At 36.2% G+C, this 19,478-nt stretch overlaps 3 protein-coding genes across 4 annotated transcripts in view; all 3 read right to left on the reverse strand.

Moving 5' to 3' along the window:
• Oseg2 (intraflagellar transport protein Oseg2) overlaps positions 1–2,145 on the reverse strand; it is a 50,832-nt gene extending 48,687 nt beyond the window's left edge. The window contains exons 1-2 of the mRNA XM_089633802.1: positions 1,867–2,145; positions 650–845 (exon numbers count right to left, since the gene is read on the reverse strand). Of these exons, the coding sequence (XP_089489928.1) occupies positions 650–819 (170 nt within the window). The 5' untranslated portion in view covers positions 820–845; positions 1,867–2,145. The remainder of the gene's footprint in view (positions 1–649; positions 846–1,866) is intronic.
• Positions 1–19,478, reverse strand: part of LOC149422436 (thioredoxin, mitochondrial-like) — a 289,804-nt gene that overhangs the window by 82,486 nt on the left and 187,840 nt on the right. The gene's annotated exons all lie outside the window — the stretch shown is intronic.
• Positions 7,135–18,895, reverse strand: Pms2 (mismatch repair endonuclease PMS2). 2 transcript variants are annotated; one of them, XM_089633805.1, is made up of 8 exons: positions 18,711–18,895; positions 18,458–18,617; positions 17,617–17,760; positions 11,082–11,283; positions 9,239–10,933; positions 8,889–9,087; positions 7,683–7,835; positions 7,135–7,250 (listed from the first exon to the last, which is right to left on the reverse strand). In XM_089633805.1, exons 1-8 carry the CDS (start codon positions 18,822–18,824, stop codon positions 7,185–7,187), a joined length of 2,733 nt encoding a protein of 910 aa, XP_089489931.1. In that variant the 5' UTR covers positions 18,825–18,895; the 3' UTR covers positions 7,135–7,184. The 2 variants fall into 2 exon arrangements, with proteins under 2 accessions (XP_089489931.1, XP_089489930.1); XM_089633804.1 differs by having other exon boundaries at positions 9,239–10,948.

Below are 19,478 nucleotides of genomic sequence, written 5' to 3' on the forward strand. Positions count from 1 at the left end.
GAAATACTACACAATGACCTCTGTTGCAGAGTGATAAGCTGTGAACTCATTACCCGCCTGTGAAAATACTACTCAACGACCTCTGTGGAAGAGCGATAAGCTGTGAACTCAGTGGTTACAAATAATATCATGGTGAAATCTTTGGCTTTGGCTTTGGAATCGATACCTCCCTTTAAATGGTTTTAGCTATGTTTAGTGCTAAGATCTGAAAAGCCTATTTCTAGTCAACCTCCCTGTTCCCCTCAACTCCCCCACAACAGCATCAGCTCAATCACTCAGTCTCACAAAATCCTAAAAAATGTAGATGTCATGGAGTTCCACCGGCTCGGGACAGTTTGAACTCTTGTGTGTGCATCACACAAAATAAAAACATGTCTGAACCGGGATATTGTTTGCTTTAATTTTGTTTGGTGACAAGAGCTAAATACTTGTTACTCCAAATTGATTTACCTACATGTTGTTCCCCAGTTCTTTTCACCATACAAAATAATTCAATATTTACTGTACATTGCCGTAGAAGCACCAACCAACTCCACCATCAAACTCCAACCAACGCAGAGCATTCTTATAATTGCTATCATCAGGGCAATCTTCACCCTGCAGGCTGTAGCCCGAAATACATACAAAACTAAAATAAATACTAGCACACCTTATCTTCCCGTCCATCAATCCGGCGAGCAGCGACGTGGGGGTCATCCAGTAGAGACAGGTGCATGGAGCAGACAGGGGGAACTTGTTGCAAATCACCTTTTTGGACTCCCAGCCCTCCCCCACCCGGTACACAAATGCCATGTTATCGCTCTGTGCCACGGCCAGCATGTCCGACTGATTGTTGAATGCCAGACCTAATATTATGAATTATAAAAATAAAATGAAGAAATTCTGAAAAAACAAAAAAAACTTGGTAGGTACCTACATAATTTGTGCTATGGCAATACGCTCTTTGTGTTCATATTTTTAATTTATTTTGATTATTCCTTTTTTTAATATATTTTATGCCAGTCAGTTGTTATTTTGGAGGTCAGGCATGTGAGTGGTCTAATTATGTCAGGCACCTACCTAATGCTAGAAAAACATATTCCTGTTTTATTTTTAAAAAAGCTAAATCAATGATCATATTCTTCTAATGGCGCATTCCCACATCATATTTCATAGAATGTGGAATAAATCAGTGTGAATAGGCTATCTATGCCATAGAACGTCCAATAGAAATAGAAGCCCAATGTTGAATCAACTTCAACTATTGTTCTATTCTATACAGAATCGACCATAAAATAGAACCATGTGAACTGAAGTTGATACCTGAATGCAACACAGTGGACCAATGTCTAATGTGTGTCGAATAAAAAAAATAGGATACAAATGGAGGGAATCCGATATTGTTATATTTTTAGAGAAGTCTCTGGATCCTAAAATCTATGCAAGAACAGAAACAAAAATGAAGCTCGACAGTTTTCAAATATGACTATTGCGATTTGACAGCTCATAGAAGGACCCACGCTCATGTAAACTCCGGGGGGATAAAACACGGTAACCAACCATTGAAATAGAATAGAATAGAGCAAGAGTGAATGTGTGACAATTCCTTTCATTTTCAAATGCTTCGATCTACGAAATAGATCTTAGATCAGATGAGATCCCATTGTTAGTTGTTCATTTGTTATTAAATATACCTACAGATATACAAACTTATCTATGCATTCGGGGGCGTCACTACTGTAGATTGGTGGATAACCAGTTGCAAAAAAAAGTTGGTTAGCTGCTCATTTCTTTGTAAGGTACTCTTATGACCACCTGCACATATGAAACAATATACCATAAACAATAGGTTAAATAAGTATGTAAATTCAGGCTGAAGAGAATTACATGATATAACGTATGACTTCTTTCCAGCTGTGGGATCTGATGGTTTGGTGTTGAACTTGTCCCTTCTCGTGCCACTGTCATCAAAAAGCAGGACTGTGCGGTCACATGTTGCTACGGCCAATTTTCTATTATTAGGTGACCAGGCCAATGCTGCTATGGGACTCTCTCCATTCTAAAAAATAACATTATCAAAAATAATCATTACGGTGGTGTGTCTCTGTGTGACTCGGGTTCAATGAATTCTAGAACTGAGATTTACTTTGATTTTCAAAATTTATACATACTCCTCTGGACACCTACAGTTCATTGATCCAGAGTTACTGACATACGACCGAAATTTGTATTATTCATAGAGAATTGAAAAAATAAATATTTAATTCATTTAAATTTTTTCTCATTTTGAAAATTGGAATTGTTTGTTTAATTGAACAAATTTAGAGAGGAGCAATAAAGTACCTATGTAGTATGTAATATTTTAACAGAAAATTATTCTAATTGTCTTTTCAAAATTGGAATTAAATATCCCATGATTTTTTATGGGTGTGCGCTAGTTTATTCAAAATTATATCTTCAGAATCGGCGTTGATCTATATGAATATATATAAATTTTTAAGCCACAATATTTTTCACTGGAGTTCCTTATTATGACTTGTACCTATGTCAATTTACAGTCAGTTACTGGGTTGTGTCTTGTGTGACGACACGAGACACCATTGCATACAATTTACAGTCAGTTACTGGGTCGTGTCTTGCGTGATGACACGATACACAATTGCATACAATTTACAGTCAGTTAATGGGTCGTGACTTGTGTGACGACACGAGACACCATTGCACACAATTTACCCAAGTTCACTTTGAAAGTTCATAAATCTGTCATTTTTGGAGATATCTAAAAACTAATTTTACATTCTCTATTGACTCTTTAAATATAATACATTACTAAAAAATTACGATTGCAAAAATTTTAATTAGACAATCTCATTCAGACTATCCTGTGATTTTTCAAGGGTCTGCGCCAATTTACAATCTCTAAATAGTATAAAATAAAGTCGCTATCCGCGTCTGTCTGTTTGTGCGCTTAGTTCTTCTAAACTACGCAACGGATTTTGATAGGATTTTCACCATCATTTAGAGATTTTTTTCCAGAAGGTTTACATATATGATACATGCATATTTTATTTATAGAAAGTAGAGAGAGTCAATGTTTTATAATCAAGTCATATAAATATATTTTCAGGCACTACATTGCTAATGCTGGCTAAACCTCTAGAAATACATCAAAATAATGTACTACGGAATTGAATATCTTAAAAGGGAGTACAGAAAAGTCGGCGATGGTATATGTCTATCTCCTTAGGATAATACCCAGCAACGCCGGGTACATGTCAGCTAGTAATACATATTATATTATGAATACTGCACAAGAGTCCCAACTGCTCCCAACCGTCTGGAGTCAGTGAGTCTATGGCATCCCCAATTAGGGTATGTTGTGAGGCTGAAAGTAGCGGGGAGGGGAAGGAGATTAGAAGACGAAAGTGAAGAAGTAACTGGCTATACAGATCTGGTCACCAAACACGGCCAAAACCATTTTAAGATGATTAAAATTTACTTGCGCATGTCGGGATCTGAACCTACGACCGCCGATTGCTGGCCGAGAGTCTTACCCCTCGACCATGGAGGCCGTCAAATACATATGTACAGGCATATCCAGAAAGTAAGTGTACTGAGGCTCTCACGACCGAATGAATTTTATTTTCGATATGTTGGCTACACTTACGTGTAGCCTGACTCTTCCCCTCCGCAACGAGACCTGTTCAAGGTCAGTACGTTGAGAAGTGTCAACGCGACAACACGTTTCGTGAAAAATGTCAATCCAATCTCCCGCCAAATGTGAAATACGCGGCGTCATCCGTTATCTCGTTTGGAAGGAAAAACCTCCGTTTGAGGTTTATAATGAGGTTAAAACTGCATATGGTGATAAAGCTATGAATTGTACGAGTGTGTACAAGTGGTATCGCGAGTTTAAAAACGGTTCTCACCTCTTCACCCTCCACCAAAAAGTTCAAAACCACAATTTCAGCCAAGAAAATCGTGGCATCCGTGTTTTGGAACTGTCAAGGCATAATTTTGATTGAATATCTGCCTCAAGTGGAGACCATCAACTCTGCAAGATACTGTGAGACCCTAAAAAAATTGCGGAAGGCGATTCATAACAAGAGGAGAGGGATGCTGACAAAGGGAGTCAGCCTGCTGCACGACAATGCCAGACCACACACGGCCAACGCCACGAAGGAACTGCTTGCTTCGTTTAAATGGGATATCCTGAACCACCCCGCGCATTCCCTTAACCTAGCACCTTCAGATTATTATCTCTTTACCTCCCTGAAGCTGTACATGGATGGAAAAAGGTTTTTAACCGACGAGGAGGTAAAGGAGGAGGTGGAAAAGTGGACGAAGGTGTTGGCGGGAAACTACTTCGAGGAAGGCATCAAAAAGTTGATACCCCGCTTCACCATCTGCATTGAGAGGAATGGCGACTATGTCGAAAAATAGCTTACATGTGTAATACGGTAACCATGTATTTTTTTTGTTTCAACAAAAAGATTTGTAACCTACAAAAATTCAGTACACTTACTTTCTGGATACACCTCGTACATTGCATAAATTATGCTTATAAAAGATTGAATCTATAAAAAAAATGTAAATGTTTGTTTGTTTAAAATCTTAAATCTCCAAAAGTTCTTCACCAATTGATTTAAAATTTTGTTATAACGTTGAATTCGAATATGCGTGTGTTTTTATATAACTATACTATATAGATGTCACCTGTGACAGGAAAAAACATTCTTTTATTAAAAAAAAAAAGCGCCATCTGTTGTACGTAAAAGCAACACATGCTATTGTTTCTCTATCTGCACAGACACACTGAGCCACAGCAATGTGTGGCGGGAAACGGCTAGTTCAAAATAAATAAAATAAAATTTCTGATTAACCTTTGGAATGCCGAGCTCCTGCGAGATAATACCTTCGTCATGTGCTGACGGTAAATTTTCACACGGCTCGCCCCACCAGCACCAGCATCAGCTGATTCTATTTTCCTCATAACTTACTTGTTTTTATGCAAAAATTGTACTGTCTTACCAGAAAATGTGTATTTACATTTTTAAAAATAGTATATAATCTACCATAATAGTAGTTTCCCCAGAATAGATACTTAATATTCAAACAAATGTTTTCTTCCTCTCTCATGTTGCAAAAAAATATTTTAATATATTTTTCATAAAGCTAAATAAGTGTTTTTCTCAAAATACAACAAACCACACAAACTGAGCGTTTATGAATGACGCAGTAGCAACTTTGTTATAGTTTTGTAATGGCTGTAGCAGCGTTCAATTGGTACAAATTTTGGTAAAGTTGTTGAATTCCGCTTCATGCAAAGAATCTTTAAAAAAACAACATTCGATTTCAACTTCAATATCTAATGAAGACAACTATTTAAGTCAGGGGTTTAATCGGTTTAAAAATACGACTGTAGGCTGTTAGTTTGGGTTTTTTTACTAATTTACTCATATTTCCAACCTTCAAACATAACTTTGAGAAAAAATGACACTTTAATGCAAGGCTGCCCAACCTTTTTAACAGTTGGGCCAAATCGACGATTTAAAAATCACTGGCGGGCCACTGAATACTGACGGACTGGGGGGGGTTGTTAGAGAATTTCTATAATACATAATTCCCCACAAAAAAAATTCAAAATGAGTGCTCCCCACAAAATATTTGAAATCCATGGGGGGGGGGGGGGGTTGTAACAGAAATTCGCTGAGAAAAATTCCGCACACCCAAAAACATCATATGTGATTCCCCACAACAATTTTTCGAATTCCATGGGGGGGGGGGGGGGGGTGGCTACAAGATTCCATTTCGGACGCAAAAAATATCAAAAATCGGTGTATTTTTGTTTAAAAAGTAAGTTCAAGAGGTTTGATTTTTTCGTCGCTGATTCTCGTTCTGAGTAGCCTAAATAGCGATAAATCGCCTTCGTTGGCAACACTGGTGACCGCGCGCAAGCTGCATTGTTTGTTTTACCGCGGGTCCGCGACACTTTTTCAAATTGGCGGGTTTTTTTCAAAATGGTTCACGCGGGCCACTTATAATTCGTTCGCGGGCCACAATGTGGCCCGCGGGCCTGGGGTTGGGCAGCCTTGCTTTAATGCATCATTTACCATCTCCCTCTGCATAAATAGTTGTTTCTTGTAGTAATTAAGTTGCAACGCAGTGCGATTTATAATTTTTTTGCATATCAAGCGTGAAGCGGAAGTCGACAAGTTTATCCAAATTTTTTGTAGCCTTCAGGCACTCAGAGTTAAAAATGTTTATTACTTAGGGCCAGTTGTTTCATTGACATTCAAGTGTAGCATTGTCATCGAAGCACCGATAACGCTATTTTATTTTTTTGACATTTGAATGGTCCCTGTTGAATGCCGATTTCGGCTTTTGAACAAATTATGATCAGCTGATTACAGCGATGTTGACATGCAATACAGCTGATCACAATTTGCTCAAAAGCTGGAACAGACCTAAAATCGGCGTTTAAAGGGGACCATAATGTATTAGTTATTTGCGGATCGCAAGCATTTTCATTTTTGTTTGCGTGTAGAAAATAAATATTATGTATGTGGCATTAATTGTGTACATACATATTTGTAAACATTAACAATGATTACGACAGTGTAATTTCTTTATTTTTATATTGACATTAATTATTAAAGATAAATACTTACTTGCGAGTCAATAATGGTTTGTAGATACTTTAGTTGCATGGTGGTAAAAGTTTTTTCAAATGTCTATCAAATACAAAGAAACTTTAATTATTATTTATTACGTAACTGCAATCTATAGCAAGTAAAAATAGCTTAGTGATTAGTTTTTTCTATTTTTTATAATACAAAATACAAACTGACATCTTTGACAAACATATAATACTCTGACTTTGTTTTGCAAATATGTCATAATCGTTTCCATGACAACGGGCAAACCAAGTTTCTCAAACTTTTTATTCCTGCCCTCTAATAAATTGTATTTTTAAAAGATAGCTACAATTAAAATTTTAAAAATATACATACTATTCAATCTTCTCCAAACTATATAGGTAGGTACAGATAGATATTATAAATCAAATCAGATTTATTAATACATGTTACATAACATACAATAAATGCTTAACATTAATAAAAACCCAACATAGATTAAAAAAAAGTAAGTACTTAAACAAGTTAGAAAATATAATGTTCTGCTCATAAATAGTACTAATACGATTATTTGGAATCAATCAAGGCCAAGTTTATAAGATGACGAATTGTTGGACGACCGTGCGGGCAGTTCTGAAAAAATAACAATCAAAATTAAAATAATATATATTTTTAAAAAGTTATAATTGAAGTTCGAAAAGAAAAAACATTATTTTTAGTGTGAAGTGCGCAAGAGTACCAACCACTCCCAACTGTCCATCTGGAGTCAGTGGGACTATGGCATCCCGATTGGGATATGATGTGAGGGAAGAAGCTGAAGGGAGGGATGGGAAAGAGATGGGAAAGTGGAAGGTTGAAAGTACCTGACTAGTCAGATCTGGTTAAAGCCACTTCAAGCAACATTTCAATTCTAAATTGTGATCACTCGCCAGGGCGATACTGAGAGTATATACCACTCTTGCTGCAAACATTAACAAATAATATTCATAAGACCCAGAGCAAAATATCAGCATATTGTTTTTTAAATCAATTCTGTAATAGTAATAGATTAATAATAAACATTACCCATGGTTGGTCTATGGTGCCCATGTGATCGACGAGCTTCCTCATATCAGATTTGCTGAGCGCAGTGCCAATCATTACGGACTTCCTACAGGCCCGGCTGGCAAACATGGCCCGGACTCTGCTTGGTCTGCAAACAGCATTGTTTGGAGCATCCTGAACACATAATAATCAGTCAATTCTGTTTTTATACCATTTTTATATAACACATGTAATATCGGTTCTTATTATAAACCCGGAGTTTTTCAACCCCATAATAGCGTAGGAATAAATAGCTATTAATTTCATTTTTTGACTTCCTAGAGTGATTTTCTTACAATAGAACTCATTTCCAATGTCAATCTCCCATATTAACTAATATTATAAATGCGAATGTGTTTGTCCTTCTTTCATGTCGCAACGGAACGAATGATTGATGTGATTTTTCGCCTGGGGATAGTTGGAGGACTGGGAGGTGACATAGGCTACTTTTCACCCCGGAAAAACTTTTCATTCCCGTGGGAAAATTCTTTGTACAGCGAGCGAAGCCGCAAATAAAAACTAGTATCGTATACTATAGAAAACTAGAAGTGCCCTCCATACAAATTTGAATGGAAACAAATGTTCCATTTAGCCCAGCACTCTGTCTTACTTACGTTCTCTTAACATCATAAATCTCCATCCCATTTGAATTTCATAAACACAGTTTTGTATTGGAAATTTAAGCCTCGATTAGACAAATATTTCATGAAACATGCCAAAAAGGCAAATATTTGGATCACAAAATACTTTCCACGAGGGATTTCTGGTGTTCTTCTTTATTCTATAAGTGGAAGGGATCCACCATGTAAAAACAGAATTAAGTGTATACACATTACAGGAAGGTTTCACATTTAAATCTGTTGCGATAAATGCATCTATGGAGGCAAAAATTCCAAGCTAAGGAGAGAGCTAACATGCTAGAAAGAGTTAAATTGAATTGGAGAACAGTGTTGCGAATGATGCCTCCGAAATACATGGTCACCTATTGGAGTACAGAGACCTTATGCCTATAATTGGGGCAACAGGATCCTCCACGATACCTGATCACAGAAGGGGGCTCAAAAGAGATCCCTCCAATACAACCCACAGGAAACCACTACCAAGGGTAGGGACTTTTTTGGGACACTGTCTCTTTGGATGAATTCTAGGTTTTTGGTATGATCCGTGATAAATAACAGGACATCTTACCTTCAGCATGAAAAGCAATTCTTCAACATCTTCTTTACCAAATATCCAATCTTTAGAAATGGGCAATGTGAGCAACTTTACTCTTTTGGTCGGTAGGGCATCTTCATTTATTTCAAAGGTAAAACCATTTTTTCTGCAGATTTCTAAATTATCCATGAGCACCCTTTCATTAACTCCCGTAAGCTCCAACGATTGCGGTCTATAAAAGGAAACGTAAATTTTGTCCCACAAATTCTTTTTAAAAATAATTTTATTTATTTAATTAAATTTTAACTCTGCGAATGATTTTAAATAAGGGATGGCAGTGGGGTTAATAATTGAATTTTAAAACAATAAACAATGTAACTCACACAACCAGCTTTTGACTAGACAGAACTGTAGTCTGTTGAAGAGTTTCAAAATTGTATTTTTCATCAGTAGCGTGTTGGTCTACAATAAACAAATCCTCTTCAAATTGAGTTATGATAAAACCGAGATTAAATTGTCCAATTATCTTCATCTGACTGAACATGTCTTTGGAAATTTCTTTCTTGAGTTCCTCTTCGCATTTTTTATTAAACACGGGACTGATTTCTGATCTGAATTTAACTCTTTCAGTTCGGGTTCGATTGACTTCTTGAATATAACTTGTTTCCACCATGAGATGTTTTATTTGGTCTAATGTTGTATTTATTTTAACACTTTTCTTTTCTAACGGCACTTTCTCAAAGTGAGTATCTACGACTACAGAAGTAACAGTTTTTACTGTGGTACTTGACGATGATTGATTTGGAGACTTAATTTTCTCTTCTGGTACCTTTCGTTTTGATGTATCCGATTTGAAAGACTTCCTACTACTAGGCTCATCAAAAATGGCATCACTGATGTCAAGAATTTGCGATAGGGGAACTTGGTCTGAAAACCCCAAAAGTACAGTCTCTCTATTATCTTCCTGGGCACGTGAAGCAGGATTAACATCAGAAGCATTATCCTTCAAATCTAACTTTTCATCCAAGTCTGGTTTACTTTCTAAATCTTCTTCGCCATTTATCAGATCTTCTATTTGTTCAGTCTCTATCTCATGGTCTATTGATACCTCAGGTGAATATTTTCTTATAACTTTACAACTCGTAACGTAGCCATCTAAAGACGAATTTGATTTCCTCTTTGTTTCAAAATTACTGGATTTGTTTTTGGAAGCGGGATCATTTTGTGAAAACTTGCTGACAAATTGGTTTAAAAAGGACGAAAAAATGGTGGGAGAATTTTGAGAGTTCAAAATACTTACATCACTGTTGGATTTTGAATTTGACAATGATTCGTGTTTAGTATTCTCCATTTTTAGGGAGGATGGGATCTTTTCATAAATTTTAGTCAGTGATGTTTTGATAACTTCTATTAAATGCTTTTCCCTGTCGACAAAAAGTTTTCTTTTGTCAGGAGTAACATTAATATCAACGGCAGACCTCTTCATTTTGAGATTTAAGTATACAAATGGAGACTGATGAGGGTTATATGATCTGTATATTTCATTGACTAACTTCATAACTTTGTTGGGTTCGCAGGGTCTGGAGTTTACGTAAAAGAACTGCCTTTCAGTTGTAGACCTTCCATTACCATGAGCGCAGGAAGATATAAAACCATCAAAATCAAATGGTTTCTTTAAATCAAAACTTTTCTGGCTACTTGATAAGGTAGAAGATTGAGTCAGCTGATCTTTACTGAGGGAACTATTTAGGATATCACTGGAATAAGCACTGGTAACTTCATTAGTATCATTGGAAGACTCATCTGATAATTCCAATTCATGTTCAGATTTTATATCAGACACATCAATACATTCTGACAAGGCGGGAGTGTTTTCAACATTGGCATTTTCCAAATTGTTAAAAAAGGCCTCCTTCATATTAGGAGTGTAGCTTTCGGGGTAAAAGGGGGTAAAGTCTAGCAGAGACTGTAATTGCTTGACCCCAAATACACACGCTATATTGTCCCTCAGTGAGCCCCCTTGAGTAGCCACCACTATTGACTTGTTTCCTTTGCTTGTTTGATTTGTGCAAATAATTCTGAAATGGAAAACACTAAAATTTTACTAACAGAAAAATAGGTAGTAAAATTAATTTTATGCTAATACATAGGTACATGACAAATGTAACAAAATTGATATTAAAAAATAAAAACTCCTCAAATAAAACAAAAATGAATAGTGTTTACTTGACTCCCTCAGATACGAGGCAGTAGGCGTATAGAAGTTGAGTCATCTTATTGAACTCTCTCTTGATATTCCTATGAAACTCCTTCTGCCGGACTGGCAAGGTACTGAATATGTTGCTAAGGGTGACGGTGGTGCCTACTTGTCGAGCGCACGGCACAGAGCTCGTTATTTCTCCTTTGTGATTGTAGATTATCTTCATTCCTGGAAAAGGCAGAGATAAATCAGTTCATGTTATGCGAACAGTACATACTTAGAATTTAGTGAATTTGTACATATGTGGGTATACACTTTTCACAGAGATGTCCTTGAAAATTGTCAATGAGAAACGTCCTTTTGTCTTGCTTATGCTTACTTATTATTTTTAGTGAAAAATTAGTGAAAAAATATTGAAATATTAGTTTTATGGTTGCTCGAGAAATTTTACTTCCAAGTACAGTTTTTAATACTCATTTTATATGTATTATATGTTTAATTATTTTTTTAAAATTATATATATATAATTCATTTATACGAAATGCCTTTTTTTTATTATACACAAACGTAAATTATTTTTTAAATTTAATGGGAATTTAATGTACAAACTATCACAGAATTGTATAAAAGAAAAGCCTTATATATAAATTATATCCTCATATAGCATCCCAATGCTAAGAACAACCACGGCTCTGCACCACTACTTGTATTTAGGTGTAATTTTTTTTTTTAATATAGGAGACGGTTGACGTAAGGTTCCCGTGAGCACTTAGGCCATAGGCCCATTGTGCTATCGCCCATTTCAATTCATTCCTTTAATAGTAATCCGGTCCCTTTAATAAAGTTCACCAGGGTTGTCATTGGATATGTGGCTATGTCTTCTGGTTCTACAATGTGTCTTCCCAGTTATCTGAGCCTTGTTCCCAACAGAGCGGGACATTGGCGGCCGGCATAGTCCAGTTGTAACGCATTGGACTGCCATTCCGAAGGTCGCGGGTTCGAACCCGGCGTGCGCAAATAAATTTTATTTGATTAATTTGTGTTATTTCACAATTAATTAATTAAAATAATATATAGTATATTTGCGGCACGTTCCAGAGTGGAAGATACTACCAGTATCGCCCTGGTGTAAGACCACCATTCAGAATTGAAACGTTGCTCCAAATGGCTTTAGCCGTGTTTAGTGACTAGATCTGAATAGCCAGGTACTTCCCCACCTTCCTCTTTCCCTTCCCCACTTACCTTCAGCCTCCCAACATCCCCCAATTGGGGATGCCATAGTCTCACTGGCTCCAGACGGGAGCAGTTGGAGACTCTTGTGAGGTATTCACTATAAAAAAATAAAAAATAAAATTGGCACCATAGGTGAATTGGAGTCTCTTCATCCTCTTCACATTTCCTCCATCTGTTGGTGTTTTCCACTCGCATGTGCCTCCTGAGATGGCAGTGTCCCGTTAGTAGTCCTACCAGTTCCCTCAGTGAGTTTCTGTCCATATTGAGTAATTGTCTGGTTCGCCTTGGTCTGGTCCGTTTATGAGTACTTTGGATTGCCTCATTCCGGGTGCCCTTTCCCATTACTCCCAGTGCCGGGATTTGACCCACAATGTGAAATGGTACAACATATTATTGTCCAAAAACAAAATTAAGGTAACTGAAACTTTGAAATATGAATAATTCAAAAAGCAAATTAACTCCCTAAAATTGGATAGTGATATATTGTACCCTTAATATCAGGGGTAGTTAGTAAATTACTACTATTACCCTAATTCTCTAGGCTTGTGTACATCGAATTATGTTTGTAGATAATTTTAAGATTGAATTATGTTAATTTGTAAGTTGAATTACGTTTGTACTTATTTAATAATACTTTTAATATTGTTTACACATCGCCTTTTAAGCATATTTTCTTTTTGTACATACTTACTCCTCCCATAAACACAAGCTCCTGAAGCTCACCTTATGGAGTAGTAGAATAATTAGGAAAAAAAATTATATTTATTTTGCATACTGTTATTTATTTATGTTATTGTATTATTTTGTAATAAATAAAAAAAGTAAAAAGCCAATTTTATTTTCATAATTTTTTATCGTAATAATAATGAAATGTGTAGCGCGCGGTGTATCGTCCGAAGCACGGATCCGAATACTTTCTCCCTCACACGCATAGCGCCGTGTCGCTCGGCAACTTCAGCCCATCACCCATACAGGAAGACACCCCATTGGCCGAGCCACTCTCGTGGTTAAACTAAGCAACAGAATCCTAGTGGTCATTGCCCAGTTACTTTGTAACACTCCCCAGTACCAAGTCGAGAGAACCCTCCGGGTCCTCCTTGGGAATTCAAGTAACAGCTCCCTCGGGACATTACTTGTCGGGAAAACCTCAACCCAACTAAGAGACCACGGGTCCTCTGTTGAGGTTATTACGCTAAGTGTTTAGTGAGAATGTAAGTGATCATTATTTAAACTCTAAATGACTTTACTTTGTGCTACAACTTCCTGTACTCTGTTTTTTACTACATATAAGCTGTGAACCCTGTATGTAGGAGAAATAAACTGACCAACGCTGAAAGACTATTTTCTTACAAACACCCTGACACAAATGCCATTTTTTATTACATATACAGTCGAACTTGGTTATAACTAGAGACCGGATTATATGCAATAAAAATAGCCCAAAATATGCATGCAAATATGCAATAAAAATAGCTAAAATATGCACGAAAATCCATAAAAAGGGTCAAAATATGCAACATGAAATAATACAGGAAGTCGTATTGTTACATATTTTTTTTATTTTAGTAAGCTATTAGTTCTCAAGCATAACAATTATATTTTCGAAAATATCAATTATAAAATGTATTTAACAATAAAATTTAGAATTTACCTTTAAAAACGTATATGACTAAGTACTGTTGTAAGTAATGTTCTGTAGACAAATTGTGCCTACGATCGCTTAATATATTTTTGTAAGCGGAAAAGGAACGTTCTACGTCTACTGATGTGGCTGGGCAGAATTTAAATTTGGGTGCGATTTTTGAACTTATTGTTCCGGGCAAAATTTCACCTGCCCCGTTGATGAAGTTATCAATTTGGCACAAAGGTTCAAACCCTGGGTTATTATTCAGTATGTTTTCAAATTTTTCTTTGAGTTTACTCGGGAATAGCTTTGGCAACGAGGAATTCATAAGGCGAATTTCCTTCATAACCTGAATAGATGCATTCAACGCCAATCCATGAGTTTCAAGCGTTTTTATACTTGCAGGTATGTAGGCGAAATGAGTGGTAATCATAGCTAGTTTTTTTTTAATACTGACGTCGTCAAACGATTCTTTGCACTGGAAAATTGCCAAAGCCTCTGCACTATCGAAGTCATTGATAACACCCTTGATGGCTTCTGTGATTTGAAGAAGAATGACTGATGGTATGTAATTTTTACGTAAAGTAGATTCATCCGGTATATTTTGATTTATGCAATATTTTCTGAGAAAATCCTTCAAGGCAGGAATTGTTAGTTTGTATAGAGGGATATTGCTTGAAAGAAATGCTTCACATAGATCAGGTTACTTCACTGTTACTGCTACTTGCCACTGTAAAAACTTGTTGTCGTGGGCCCTTCTTCTGCACTCCTGCGATATGAACACTGGTTTTGACATGCTGGTCTATTTGGAACTTTTTTGTGCTAGAAATGTTTTTCTCGCAAACTCGGCAGTATAAAACTTTTCCGTCGTATGTAAATATTCCAGGATATTCAGCTATCCACGTATGGGCACTTTTTTTATCAGGGGGCATGGTTCACTTTCACAATGTACAACTTCGTGCAAACAAACAAAACACTAGGCGAAACTCTAAAGAACAGCGCGTGCGACCAGTCAAAAACAAAATTCGCAATTCACTGAATTACCATAAAAATATACCAAATCACCCCTCATACGAATGAATGAATTGTTTTCGGCAATTAGCCAAATTAAGCCGAGTAAGCGCGACCGCAGGCGAAGATGAGAGAGGTTCCCCCCCGCTCCGGCCGCCGGCCGTAGCGATCAGTAAGATCAGTTAACAGTTCTTCAATCAGCTTCGCTGGCCGCGCGCCTTGCTATCTGACGTCTATAGTGTCGCTATGTGAGGCATCTGAACGATATCAAGCGTAAATATGCAAGATCTCAAATTATTTGCTAAAATATGCAACTACGGCTGAAAAGGGTCTAAATATGCATTTGCATATGCAAATATGCAAATGCATATAATCCGGTCTCTAGTTATAACGATCACGGCAATAGCGAGTTCACGGCTATAATGAGCAATTACAAAACCATATTTTAGTTCAGGCTTATCTTCATATAATTGTTGAATGTTATAGCGAGGTGGATTCACTGATATACTGAGTAAATAATTTTGTCAACACAATTTCTGAATACATGAATGGGTCGCTGGGTCTAAAAAGTAGTAGGAAATTATTCAAGAATTATTCTGAAAGTAAGTAGTAACAAACAAAGGGGCGGGAATTTCCTATCCCGTTAGGGACGGATTCATATTTTTTATGGCACTACCTGTGTAAGATTGTCGGTTATGTGAACCGTTTGCTATCCATCGGGCACAATGTAAAATTGTCATAAAATCTGCGAAATTTGAGCTTCGCACGTTGGTTCCCTTTTTACATCTTCTTTTGTATTACAACTCATCGTCAATTTTGTTTTAAAAACCAATAAATATGTTTGTGAAGGTACCTAGTTACGAGTACATCCCTGCACGGGGTAAATTTATGCCAGTGATGCACAACTTTTTCAACTTTAAGGTTTCTGTTGATCTTTGTGTTATACAAACCGGTTCTTCAAATTTGGTTCCATTTAGGAAATGCAGCATAAATTAACCAAAATTCTATAAAAAGTGTTCTCAGCCAGGGTTTTCAAGAATTACCCCAAACATTGAGATATTTCTCTACAGCCAAGTAGAGAAATATCGGTATACCAACGAGAGAATACGGACCAAGCGGCCCGTATGAAATTGACACGCGGGCCGCAAGAATGGGGCTGCGGGTTGTGCATCACTGGTTTGTGACAAATAATTTTTTACAGCCGAAAACCAAAACAATCCCGCATTTATGACGAGTGCAATTTTACAAGCGGTAGGTAGTAGGTACAGTGCGCACAAACTAGTGATAAAAAGATATACAATTTAGTGATATTTTTCTTGGAAGCCTTGAACCAGGTAATGATAGTTATAATGTGTTGATTATTTTGAAGAGGAAATTGAGAAGCATGAAAGCAAAATCTTAAAAAAATCATTGATAATAAATTTGAGTAATATAAGTGTATTTTTCAAAATTATTTTGTTAATAGGTAATACCTACTCGTATTTTGAAAATATACTGCACATTTGCGAATATATTGATAGTAGAGGCATTTAGGTAGGTACATATGACTTTAAAAAAAAACCTATTTGGATATAAAGATTAACGGCTATATGGAGCAAATTTAGTTGGTCCCCTCGTGCTCGTTATAACCAAGTTTGACTGTATATATTAATTTATACGGTATAATGGTTGTTTTATTATTCATGTAAGTAAATTATATTAAATAATTAAATGCCAGATTTTTTACTTTATGATATGTTTAAATTATTTATATCATCTAGGTTTTTTATTTACATAATTTGAGAGTGTATCTGATTACAGATTTGCTGGATAATTTTACAATTACTTATTATTAATTATATTTATATTTAGCGAACTACACTACGAAGGATGCTTATGTAAATTCCTCTCATCACAAGGACAGAGTACACACATTTTTTTAAATGGCCAGTATGACTTATTATCCATTCAACGATGAAGGTAATGAGTCCACAGCTCAGTCAGCAGAGAGTGATTCCGATTAAATATTTGTTGGCTAATTTTACAATCAATTATGATTGATTATTTAGATTTTGCGTTTCTAGCTTCTCCATATTTGTTTCGTGTTTGATTTTGTTAGGTTGGTAGTGCCTACAAACAAACATGAATTTCACATCGGTATTCTTCCAAAACGGTGTATCAATTTGCAGATTTTCAAGTAAATTAATATTTGGCTAATTTATATAGTGCCGTTTTCGTGAAAAATCACCTTACCTCAAGGGCGCTAATATTAAACAGCACTATTTTCCAGAATCGTAAATGCAAAAAGTTGTTGTGTTTTGTCATTGAATCAAAGGTTTGTTTTTTTTAAATGCATATTTAAACGGTACTTGTAAGTAAAATTTTACCAAAATTTTTATTATATTAAGGCCTCAGCACGGGCAAGCCACCCAGTGAGGCCTACATTACTGGAATACTTAAAATGTAAAAAAATATTGTACCAAATAAAATAAAATAAAATAAATTAAAAACAACTTTTTTCAAGTTCACTGGATTTTTTTTTCTGTCAAATAACAAGTTAGAAACATGCAGTATGCAAGCAATGAACCTGTGGGAGTGCTGTATTTAATACATGGCTCCGGGCTACAGTCTTCAAAGTGAAGAATTCTCTGATGATAACCAATTTACGATAGAAAATGGCAGCAGAAGAAAAAGATTTATTAAAATGTATATACCAGTTTCTGCAGAAGAGTGTCTTGTGATGATTGTAAGGTTGGAGAGGGCGCACAAGGAGCTGAGTGCTTCTCCTCTAAAACCAAAAGTGGCCACTCCCAATAGATCGGAGAACTCACGAAGCTTTGAAGTGTGATATTTCAATGCTGCAACAAAATAATACTGTTCTAGTCAGATTGAATTCAATTCGATACAATGTGTTTATATAATATTACTAGTGGATCCCCCGCAGTGCTAATATCTTTCTCGGGCGCCTCTGACTTCTTCCAACATCCACTACTCTATACCACAATGTTACTGTTAAAAAACTACATTATATCGACTTTAAATCGACTCGGTATGTCATTTGGTGCAGAGATATTGTATTCCTCGGCCATCCCCGACTGCTTCTACCATTTAAACTTCTCTAAACACTCCTGGCACTGATAACAACAAACTTTTAAATTTTCAGCCATATCGGTAGGCTGCTCTTCGAGCTTGACGAGTACAAACATACGCAAGCTGAATTTTTATACATTTAGATTAGAAACCAGTTAGAATTTAACTGAACCATTTGAAATACATTTTATAATATAAGACGTTTTCCTGCCATAGACCGCCTTCTATGAAGGGAAGTTAAAATTTGTGGGGTTGTATGTATTTTGGATGAGAAATCTGAAAAAAAAAATTGGGTCCAAAACTGTCCTATATTTCAAGCTGGATCCAACCATACACATTCACAAAATTGCATTGAAATCGGTTGGGCAGTTTCGGAGATTAGCGTGTAAAAACACAGTGACCAGTGATTTTTATTTATTAAGATATGCCTACAGACTCAATTGTCAATCAAAGAAAATTACTTACTTAAGCCTGAGAAATTATCCTCTACAACCCCAGATCCATTGTCTAAAACTTCAACAAGCTCCTCTCCATATTCCTTGAGGCGAATTTCTACTACAGCAGCTCCAGCATCTAAGGAATTCTCTACCAGTTCCTTCACCGCGATGGCAAGATTTAGGACAACCTCGAAGTAAAATAATACATTCAAATGAAATATAATACACACCAAATTTTACAGTATTTAGATTGCTTATTATTGTTTTGTTGCAATACGTACTTGCCCTGAGCAAATTTTGTGTACAGTGTCCTTATTAATGGGATTTATTTTGACAGCTTTCTCCTCAGTGGGAGCATCTTCTGATGTTTCTGTCTGTTCGCTAATAGAATCCATTTTAGAGAGAAAAATAAATAAAGTCACAACCCAACAAATTTCACTCTACTTGTCACTTGTCATTTTCGTTGGTTTTGCCGCCGATCCGCAGATAAACACCCATAGACAATACTTGATACTATTCCCAAATTCACAGACATTTCCGTGATTAGTGTTGCCAGTTGGCAAGTTAAAATCTAGTTAGATTTTTAAAATAAAGCCTGACGTCATCCAAAGTGGGGCGGGGGGGTGGCGGCAAGTAAATTTGGGAGATAAAAACAAGGATTACAATACGAAAATAGCTAATTCCTAAAAAATAAATAACTTAAAATTTTTCATTTTTCTATGAAAAAATAGCTAAGAAGCTAAACCACTTCTTTTGAGTGGATTTAGAGCTAAATCTAGCTCCAAAGGTCCTGAGTTGGCAACACTGCCCTTCATATCATGGGCCTAAAAAGCCCATGCAGGTTCAGACCAAGGTGAATGGTTTATTTATAGTTCAGACCATAAATAAACCAATCACGTTCAGACTTTACACACATTCAAGCGTAATGTTATGTTTAGGGAAATTTATCTACGTCTAGGGGAGAAAAATATATTTTAGGAAAAAGAGTACAAAAGCACTAGGAAAATTCTGACGAAATGCTGGGAAAATTTAAAATATTCTAGAGAATT

Source organism: Hesperophylax consimilis, chromosome 7 (genome assembly GCF_061612785.1).
Source record: "Hesperophylax consimilis isolate HC1 chromosome 7, BYU_Hcon_1.0, whole genome shotgun sequence".
In the NCBI taxonomy this organism is placed as follows: domain Eukaryota; kingdom Metazoa; phylum Arthropoda; class Insecta; order Trichoptera; family Limnephilidae; genus Hesperophylax; species Hesperophylax consimilis.

What these genes read in the sequence shown, in the direction of transcription:
- Pms2 (XM_089633804.1), bottom strand. Translation starts at nt 18,824, where the DNA reads ATGGATTCTATTAGCGAACAGACAGAAACATCAGAAGATGCTCCCACT. An exon ending in AATTGCTTTTCATGCTGAAG is followed by an intron (nt 7,836 to 8,888) that starts GTAAGATGTCCT and finishes TTATGTGTTCAG; the next exon opens with GATGCTCCAAACAATGCTGT. An exon ending in GCACCATAGACCAACCATGG is followed by an intron (nt 7,251 to 7,682) that starts GTAATGTTTATT and finishes TTATTTTTTCAG; the next exon opens with AACTGCCCGCACGGTCGTCC.